This window comes from Neomonachus schauinslandi, chromosome 5 (genome assembly GCF_002201575.2).
Source record: "Neomonachus schauinslandi chromosome 5, ASM220157v2, whole genome shotgun sequence".
NCBI lineage: Eukaryota > Metazoa > Chordata > Mammalia > Carnivora > Phocidae > Neomonachus > Neomonachus schauinslandi.
Window position 1 is genome coordinate 170117024 of NC_058407.1, and position 10567 is coordinate 170127590.

Sequence of the window (10567 nt, forward strand, 5' to 3'; positions counted from 1 at the left end):
ACATAATGCTGCAATGAACATAGGGGTGCAGATATCTTTTGAGACAGTGCTTTCATTTCCTTCAGATAAATACTCAGAAGTGGAATTGACAGATCTTACGTAGTTCTATTGGTAGTTCACCAGTTTGCCTTTTTGCCAACACGTGTTACTTCTTGTCTTTTAGGCGACAACCATTCTATCAGGTGTGAGTGATTACTGGCTTAGTGTTTTACATCCGCTTGTACATGTGTTTAACTGTTTCTCTTATATGTCACACAAATTGCAAACAGTTGGAGAACACCAACTAGGTCTAAAAAGTTAGGTACCTAAAAAAAAAGTGATAAAGGCATCAATCAAGTCTAAATATTAGCTAGGCAGCCAATTCTTTTTAGCAAGATACCACAATGAATTGGTACTATAAATTCGAGTCACTCACTATGCACAGTCCGACAGTACTTTCTGTGGTTATACAGCTGGTCCACATCTGCACTGTCCAATACAGTAGCCAATGACCACACGTGGCTACTGAGCACTGGAAATGTGGCCAGTGTAACTGAGCAGCTGAACTTTTAATTGTATTTAATTAATTTCAATTTAATTAATGCATGTGGCTGGTGCTACCCTACTGGACAGCACAACTCAAAAGCTTCCTAAATCTGCCACATCTGTCCCCCAAGCCTGGGGGCACCTAAACTTAGAAGCCCTTCAGAAAGTAAAAGATCAGGGGCACCTGGGTGGCACAGTCAGTTAAGCTTCCAACTCTTGGTTTCAGCTCAGGTCATAATCTCGGGGTCGTGAGACTGAGCCCTCCGTCGGGTTCTACACTCAGCTTGGAGTCTGCTAGTCTCTCTCTCCCTCTGCCCCTCCCCCTGCTCTCTCTTCTCTAAAATAAATAAAATCTTTAAAAAAAATTGAAAGATCCATAGCCTGGGAATGCCTCCGTTTGGACTTGGATTTGGAATAATTTATGAAGCAGGAGACATGCCTTCTGTGGTTGACTTGGGCAAATACTAAAACGAAGGTTTCTTCTACATTTTTCTGACCTGGCCCCTGTCTTTCCAGCCTCATTCCCATCTCCTCCCTTACATGAAGCCTCTTCTCCTTTCTGTTGGACCACGCTATTTGTTCTCTCCCAACTTCTGAAGGCTTAAGTGTTCTAGAGGACGAGCCTTTTATATGGCCCACTGACAAAGAACTGACAGCCTGCCCGACATCTTCAAGAATGTAAATCCTACAGCTCTCAGACCCTGTTCAGTATCACTTTCTCCATTAAGCTTAAGGTGATCCTTCTCCTGTAACTCTTGAATCCTTCTCTTTACCAGTCCTGTGACACTTGACTCATTCACATTTATCTTACTGAGCACCAACAACATGCCAGGTACAGTTCCAGGGGCTGAGATACATCAGGGGGTAAACAGGCAAAATCTCCACCCTCTAAGATCTTCCATTATAATAAGGGAGCTGGACAAGAAACCTCGTAAATTACATTCTACTAGCTGACACAGTGGTACAGAGACAAAGGCAAGGAAGAAGCGTAGAGTGTCAGAGGGAGGGGGTGGGCAGAAGGATTGCGATTTTACACCCCATGGTCAAAGAAGGACTAAGAAAATGACACTGAAGCAAAGACTTGAAGGAGATAAGGTTTCTGGGAAAGAGCATTACACACAGAAGAATTAGCAAGTGCAAAGGCCCTGGGTGTTCAAAGAGGCAAGTATGACTGGAACACAATGAGCAAGGGGAAGAATAGTAAGGTTCTTACTATTGAGGTAAGAGACCTCATTTTCAGAGAACATAGGACCTGATAGGCTACTGTAAGAGGTATGCTTTTACTGAGTGAGAACATAGGACCCGATAGGCTACTGTAAGAGGTATGCTTTTACTGAGTGAGATAGGAAGCTATGGGAGGCTTATGACCAGAGGAAGACAAAACCTGACATTTTAACAGGATCACGCTGCCGGCTATGTTGGGAAGAGACAATAGGGAGACAATGGCAGAGGCAGGACAACCAGCCAGGAGGCTACTGCAATAATCCAGGTGAGGGATGATAGCACCATGGACCAAGATGGTGGCAGAGGTGGTAAGAAGTACTGGGATTCTGGAAAAAAATGTTGATGGTCGTGTGGACAAGATTACTGATTGATGGGTATGATATGAGAGAATAAAGTTTTCTCTCTGGGTTGAGTAGCTGGAGGGATTGTGTCCCCATCTCCTGAAATGGGCGATATTTATAACAGGCTACAGCATCTTCAGTAATCTAAAAAGACATTTCTACATGGCTCTCATACCAGTCTCTTGAGATCAGTATGTCTCAAACGTGCTCCTCCTTCTGGCATATGAGTATTTGTTATACTGTTCTTGCAACTCTCCGGTAGCTTTAGCATTTTTCAAAATAAAAAAGGAAGGGGTGAGAACGAGCAGTGACTCCTTTCTCTGCCCCCACATCCTCTCAGTAAACAAGTACTATTGCTTCTACCTACAACACACTTCTTGGTTTTTGTCCCTACCTTCCTATTATCACTAGGAACGTCCTAAAGTCAGATCCTAATCACCTCACCTCCCATACCACACTCAACAAATCAGATTCTCTCCCTTGATATACAATGCTCACCGGCTAGCCGCCTATTAAGAAAAGCTAACATAACATACTTCAATATCTGCCAAACAAAAGCTAAGCTCTTTGCCTGGCATTCCTTTCGCAGTCTTACTCCACTCTGCCTCACAGACTCATCTTCTATCACATCTTCTCTATACTCCAGTCAATGTGAACAGTTTCCTGAACATGTATATCCCCACACATGTACTTCTCTTCCACCTATCAAAATCCTATTCAACCTTCCAGACCCAGCTCAAGGCAGCCTCCTTCCTGAAACCTAACCCCACTCTAATCCCAGCTGGAAGTGAGCTCTCCTTTAAATCTCTAAAGCATTCGCTTCCTGTCTCCTTCATGGCATTTAACCACATTGTCTTTGGGCCTCTCCTCAAAAGTATTTTTAGTTGTGTGTGTGTTCCCTTCAATTTATGCTGAAAGCATCTCTATTTTAAAAGATGTCTTCCATTTCTTTGTCTCCAAGCCCAGTGCTATGTAAAGAACCCTGCACACATTCGGTGCTTCAAAATGCTCCTGATTATTTCCCAGCAATCAAGAGAAGAATCTGTAAGTCACTGAGGGTCCCAAATAGACCATTTATAAAAAGTCTTCAGGACTGAGGCTCAAATAGAATTCAGAGAGGTATATCTCCTCATGGGTCAGAGCCACTTACAGAAAAAATATCAAAAACGTGGATTCAAACTCTGGTAGAGAGCAGGACCCTCTGGAATGCCTCAGCAGACAGTGGCTGCTCTGAGACAGAGCTCGAGAAGCCCAAGAAGCGAGCAGTTGCCCCCTGAAATAAGCAAATCAAATGTGTTCCTGTGGACAAAGGTTTAAAAAAAAAGTTTCTTCGCTGATCTGCTTCTAATTTAAAGGGAAGGGGTAAAAAATCTACGCAGTTCTTCAAGTTTGTTTAACTACAAAGCCGTGGGATCCCAGGTATATTTACTTCTAACAGCAGAAGAAATGAGCAATACTTATTGTACTGGGTCCAACGGTGTCGTTTCCCTGCCCCACCCCCACTAATTCATGTCCACCTGGAACCTCAGAATATGACCTTGTTTGGAAGCAGAGTCTTTGCAGAGTTAAGATGAGGTCATAATGGATTAGGGTGGGTCCTAAATCCAATGACTGCCATCTATATAAGAGAAAGGAGAGGAAGATTCAGACATGGAAACACACAGGAAAGAAGGCCATGTGACAATGGAGACACTGACTAGGTGATGAGGCCTTAAGCCAAGGAGCACCAAGGATTGCTGGGGACCACCAGAAGCTGGGAACAGCCAAGGAGGGATTCTTCCCCAGAGGTTTCAGAGGTAGCACAGCCCTCGTGGACTTCTAGCTTCCAAAACTGAGAGAATACAGTTCTGCTGTATTAAACTATGAAGTTGTGGTAATTCGTTACAGAAGCCCTAGGAAACAAATACACTCCCTGTTTGATTTAACCAATCAGGAAACGTACATACCATCTACTACGTGCCAGATACCGGTAGAGGGATTATAATGGTGCTTCAAAGAGCAATTAGGAAGGACAACCCCTACCTAGGTGACCTGGAGATGGTAGCCTCAAAGAATGATGTTGAGCTGGATCTTGAACTATGATCAGGATCAACAAGGTGAAGAGTATTCCAGACAAAAGTAATCACATCTGCTAAGGCTCAGCAACATAGAAGGGAACACTAAGTTCAAGGAATAGGAAACAAACAAACAAACAAACACAAAAACAAAAACTCCATGTGAGTGAAATGTATACCCCATGTGGGCAGGAAGCAGGAGATATAGCAGAAAAATAGAGTACAGCCAGACGGGGCACCTGGGTGGCTAAATCAGTCGAGTGTCCGACTCTCGATTTCGGCTCAGGTCATGATCTTGGGGTCCTGAGAGTGAGCCCCACATCGGGCTCTTCGCTGAGCATGGAGTCTGCTTCGGATTCTCTCCCTCTGCCCCTGCCTCTGCTCACGCTTTCTAGTTCTCTCAAAAAAAAAAAAAAAAGAAAGAAAAAGAAAAATAGAGCAGAGCCAGATATGAAGAGGCATATATACCACACCCAGGGCTTTGGACAGAGACTGACATGATCAAATTTGTTCCTAGGGAAATTCATTCTGGCAGCAGAATGGAGGATAGCCTAGAGTAGGGTACATGACCAATAGCATAGGGATGTGTCAACAACCCAAGAAAACTAGAATGGGTCTAAAATGAGGAAATGGCAATCACAGGCAACAGAATCAGGCCTCTCTGAAGAGAAACTGACAGATTTGGTGGCTGACTGAATACGGAGGGAAGGAGAATAGTAGAGTACGAATCCAAGTTTTCTAGCTTGGGAAAATCAGTCACTAAAATTAACCAAGGCAGGGGCGCCTGGGTGGCTCAGTCGTTAAGTGTCTGCCTTCGGCTCAGATCATGATTCCAGGGTCCTGGGATCGAGCCCCGCATCGGGCTCCCTGCTCTGCGGGGAAGCCTGCTTCTCCCACTCCTACTCCCCCTGCTTGTGTTTCCTATCTCGCTGTGTCTCCCTCTGTCAAATAAATAAATAAAATCTTTTAAAAAAATAAAATTAACCAAGGCAGTCACTGGAAGGTAGGGAGGTGTGGGCCTGACAGAAAACAAGGAGCTCCGAGGTACACCCATGAACATCTAGTTTTCAGGACCCAGATGGCAGCAAGAGCAGCAGCTAGCGGTTAAGAGAAGTCCTGGAAGGGGATATGATCACCCGCAGGAGTGAAAAAAAGAGGGTTAAGAACGGTCTTGGGGAAAAATTAATGTTTAAAAACAGATGGAGAAACAGGAGTGGGGAAGGCCCAGAGAAGGCAAGAGGAAGACCAGAAGAAAACGGTGCTTCCAAAACCAAAGAACAAGAGGTGCGAGGAAGAGTGATCACATCAACAAAAAATAGGAAGGGGTCAAAAAATTAAAGCTGAAAAAAATGTGTCCAGTGGCTTCATTAGCTAAGCCATTGGCAACTTGGATATCATCAGTTCTGATGGAGCAGAAGCAGTGCCCTGCGTTACAAAAGCAATAGCAACTAGTGATTTTTTTTTAAGAGGTATGACAGTGAAGGGAACAAGGGCGATTGTACCCATTTTCCCCCTAATGCTCAATCAACCACCAAGTCCTCAGGTTTTCGTGTAAATGTCTCTTGCATCTGTTTGTTTCCTTCCTCACAGTCCAAGTCTGTTTCAGAAATTTCACCTAGGAGACTGCCCTGTGCAGGATGCTGGGATGTGTAGTGTTTGGATAGGCAGAGAATATAGGGGACAGTAATGTATGAGAAAAAGGACACAAAGACACAACGGTGGAGAGTGCAGGGTCTTTGGCATTACTTTGTGCAGACACACCAGTCTTGCTGGTTTGTTTTGGGGCACACTAAGGAAAGACTTTCAAGGTGGGTTGAGGCCACACTGCTGAGGACCCTGGATGCCAGGTTATGGAGTATGGGCTGAATGCAGTGGGCACTGTGAACCAACATGAGTAAGTGAGTGTTTTAGGAAGGTGAGTACAGGCACTTGGCCTTTTAGAAAGACTAGCAACTGGGAGCCCATGGTAAGCATCTATCCCCTCTCATTTAAAACTTGACTCCTTTCTGGGGCACCTGGGTGGCTTGGTCAGATAAGCGTCTGACTCTTGATTTCAGCTCAGGTCATGATCTCAGGGTCATGAGATTGAGCCCCATGCCGGGTTCCTCGCTGGGCAGGGAGCCTGCTTAGGATTCTCTCCCTCTCCCTCTGCCCCTCCACTGGCTCACTCGCTCTCTCTCTAAATAAATATAACAATAGTATTGTTGAAAGAAAGAAAGGCCAACTTGATTCCTTTCTTACTCTAAATTCTTTCAAGGCCAAACTTGTGACTTTCTAAGACTTCCTGGGCCAAAACCCAGTTCACAGGGATCTCCTCTTGTAAACTTCTACATAGTTTACTGTCCATAGCCTCTCACAGGTAACTATTCCAACTCAACTCTTAAGTTTGTGGGTGAGTAGGGGTTAAGTTTTCTTTCAACTTAGTCTCAACACCTCATACTAACAGCTCAATAAATACCTGTCAAGTTAAAAATTAGTCTGAAAACACAGTTTTTACACATAAATGTGTAAAAGAAAATCTCCCCAAATATAAGCCATCTCAGAGTCCATGATGTGAATTATCTAAGCCTTTGTCACCCAATTAAATAAGCCAAGTCCATTTTTTTAGGGGCCAGACATACATAATGGTGGGATGGCAGACTGAAACAAAAATGTTGATACTTAAGGAAAAAACGTTGATACTAATAGTTTAACCTCATTTTCCATCAGCAGGTGGCTGGCTTATCTACTGTACTTCACAGGCAAGGCACCAGCTTGGAGTTTATACCTGGGGTGGTAAATGTATCCTCCCTAAGGATGAAGGAGAGCTTGGGTAGGATGAGTGGAGGAGCCCGCTCTTTTCCTGGTACTTGAGGTATGGGACATTCTTGGCTGAGTTCATTCATTTATTTATTCACACATTTACTGAGCTTCTCCAAAGGCCAAGCAAGTTGGCAGGTGCTGGAAGGACAGATCCTCCTAGACTTAGTGCTAGGATACTACTGTGCTGCAGGTCTGCTCCACACAGTCGAGAGGAAACGTTGGTTACAGGCTTTATTTACATGTAATAGAGCCTTGGGGCTAAAAAAAAAAAAAAAAAAGTAGTTTTTCACCAGGACAATTCTAAGTATAAAGTTAATCGTGTCCATCTGATCCGAGGCCGCGGCTGGAAGGACAAAGTTTAGACAAAGAAAGCCAGCTAGGTCAGCTCCTCACCCTTGCTCTTTCGGGGCTCCTGCTTGGAGGATGGGGACAGGGACTCCGGGGTTATCTGCTCAGGCAGCTTCTCCATGGGCTGGATCCAATCCCCAGGGCTGCTCCAAAGACAAGACCTCCTCTAAAATTTCTTCAGAGCGCGGCACAACGGACGGGCAGTCACTGCGGGAAAGGGAGGGAGAAGAGGGCAGATGTAGGGGAAACGGCAAGTGAAGCTTTTCCAGGAGAGGCTCCCACTTCACTGTCCCCGGGCTGGGTGGGCCCCGGCGCGGGGGCGCGGTCAGGCCTGCGGCCCCAACCCCACGCCACCGGCGTCCCCTCGGCCCGAGCCCCCCCCCCCCCGTCTCAGCCCGCGCTTCTCTCCCCCGCGGCAGGGCGGACCCGCAGCCCCCAGTCCGGGGCCCTGATACTCACTCGCGCAGCCGCTCCGCAGCGGCGGCGCCCTCGGTCCCCGGGCACGACTGGAAACTCGGGCTCCCCGGCGCGCAGTTCCGGGTCCCGTCTAGGCAGCTCGGAGGTCTCCTCTCGATCGCGGGTTCTGCGGGGGCGGCTGGGGAGCTGGGCCCAGAACCGCGTTGGGATGGCGCCTCCTTTGGCGTTTGTCCTTACCCAAGGAGGCATTGAGGGAGGATGGGGCTAGATTTCTCTATTTGCCCTTCATCGCCCACGTGGACCTAGGATCTAAATTGGTTGTTCCCTTCTTTCTCACCCCCACTGTCCCCTGTGCACCTCATTTGCCGCTTCCCTTGACCCCTGCCGTTTTACCACCCATCCCCACCTCCCTCCTTGCAAACCACAAAGCGGGGATGACTCCGCTGGACCCGAATCCCTTATCTATGCCTACAGTCCAGCCTGTCCTCTCCCTAGGTTGCTTCAACCCGACTGGTGTTTCCGCTCCATTACTCCATTGCCTCCCAATTGTGCCTGAGTATGTAAGTAAGCAGGAGTAACATTGGTACCAATGGGCTAAAAGAGGAAGAAAAGCCTTAGAAATAGGGTCAAGATTTCAAACACTCTACTGTGCCTGGACGAGTTTGCCAGAGATAGCTTTGATATGTTGAAGCAGGAAAAATGTTAGGGAAATGAGTTGTTCGTGATGGGGGCGGGGGGGGGGGGGTCCTGCTAAACTCAGAAACAGTTACCAGTTTTGGAGTAAACTGGCATTATCTCATTAATTTTCACAACAATCTCATTAAGTTCATACTTTTTCAAAATTTTAGGTGCCAAAAACTGCAGACTCAGTGAGCAAGTAAAGGCAGCCTTTAGAACCCTGGCCAGTTCAAACCAGAGCCTGGAGTCAAACTGCACCTGGGGGGAGGACAAAGGTTAGACCAGGTGGAGATTTGTAATAGGATCAAGTGTGGGAAAGAAAAAGACAGATACTGTCATTATGCCCAAGTTGTAAATTTATAAACATGAATGGGATACAAATATGAGGTTAACTATTTTCTAAAAGTGAAGGGTGTGAATGGGATGCATCAGCAAAATGAAAAATTCCAGTATTTATTTTCTCATTGACTTGTACAGTACGCTGTTTGAAATTATCCTTCCAGTCTCAGATTAAACAGATTCATTCATGTGCCCGTATTTTGAAGGGAGTGTCAGATGTGATGCCATAGGATACAGATGTTAGCAAGAAAAGACAGATGTCAAGGCTTGCTGACTCCAGTAAGGAGTGCCTATGGGGAGGCAGTTCCTACCACAGTCTAGGATTCCTGATGACCTCTCAATTCATATTTAAATTCTCCAAAACCAGAATATCCCTCCCTGGACAATGCTAGTCCTGCACTGCTAAATGCTTGCTCCTTAATCCCCTCTTTTTTAGATTTTATGCTAAACACTTACATTCTCACTGGTTTTTATATTGGTGTTTATGTTCGTAACTTTTTGGCACTTAAGATATAACCAGTACCTTTTACATTAACTCATTTAATTTTCATGCTATCATTAACCATCATATAGACAAGGAAACTAGAGAGGCTAACATGCCCAAAGTCACACAGCTAGTAAATAGCAAAGTTCAAACAGGTATGTCCAATTCCAGTCATTGCTGTGACAACTACTCTAATCTGTTTGTCTTCATCACTTAATATTGATGGTTTATGTTAACTGTGCCCACGGGCTGGCACTGAACATCATCACATCTGGCAACTGTACTACTGAATGAATGAATGGATGAGGTCACATTTTCAGAGGTGGGAATTCCATTGTGCTTTGCCGTTATGACACCCGAGGGGCCTCCTTTCAACTTCATTCTTAAACTTCCTCGGTTGCCCACATACTACTTCCTAGGGTAATGCATTCCTCCAGAGAGCTTCTTACCTTGAAGATGCCAAACTCTTTCATCTGAAGGCCTTCTGATATGCTCTTTTGCTTGAAATACTCTCCCTGCTCCTCTTCCAGTGGTCCCCATTTCTCCAGTCTACATCTATCCACGCTTTTGCTCCTCAAAAACCTAGCAATCAAACTTGATTTTCCCATTATCCACCTTGCTCCAATGCTGTAATTTAGTCAGAAGTGACAGGAAATCTAATACATGTCCATCAATCAGCAAGTTCCAGTTAGCAGGGAAAAAGAGCACATTCTGGGCACTGAGAAATGGAAATGTAAATCTAGTAATGGGAGCTGGGATAGCTTGACAAGAGTTAAGAATCTGGGAGCTCTGACCTGTGGCATGTCATTGTCAAAATCATCTAAGCCTGTTTCAGGGAGCAGGATCTCTGATTAGCTCCCAAAAGATACTGGGATATTTTCTCCTAGTACCCCAGACAGCTCTGGGAGCATTCAGATTAATTGCAAACTGGTAATAGTCAACCACTGAGGATGTAACAGGGAATGAAGAGCTATCAAAGAAAACTTCTCTGGGTTCTGGGATGTGTCTAATATCAACATCATGATGATGGAAAGCCTGGGAGTCAGGCCAGACTTGAGCCATTAACTTGCTGAGTGACCCTAACAGATTCTTCAACCTCTCTACACCTCAGTTCCTCTGTAAAACAGAGCTAGTTCCCTTGCAGAGGTGTGAGGATTAAGTTTGAATATGAACATACATATGCATGTAGGTAGGTGGATATTGGTGTACCTCAACTATTAGATTTCTTCTCTTCCCTCCCCTTTAATCTTCAAGATTAAAACACTAAAAACACAAACTCACATTATATTGGACTGATTAAATATTGCAAATTTAAAGAGACAACTGTCCTCCAGGATTATTTTGGTTTCTCACTT

The 10567-nt window shown here is 45.2% G+C and overlaps 2 protein-coding genes across 3 annotated transcripts in view; both read right to left on the reverse strand.

The window, feature by feature from the left end:
- Positions 1-7801, reverse strand: part of TMEM225B (transmembrane protein 225B) — a 27467-nt gene extending 19666 nt beyond the window's left edge. The window contains exons 1-2 of one of the 2 annotated variants that reach the window (XM_021680209.2): positions 7754-7793; positions 7340-7501 (exon numbers count right to left, since the gene is read on the reverse strand). The gene's annotated coding sequence lies outside the window, so the exon portion shown is untranslated. Of the gene's footprint in view, positions 1-7339; positions 7502-7753 lie in introns of both variants that reach the window. The other variant, XM_021680208.2, reaches the window with a different exon arrangement.
- The window catches only part of LOC110571857 (zinc finger protein 501-like), a 12280-nt gene extending 2460 nt beyond the window's left edge, over positions 1-9820 (reverse strand). Inside the window, 2 exon segments of the mRNA XM_044915284.1 lie at positions 8482-8647; positions 9662-9820. Coding sequence (XP_044771219.1) covers positions 8482-8647; positions 9662-9820 — 325 coding nt within the window.
- Positions 9821-10567: the final 747 nt, after the last annotated feature.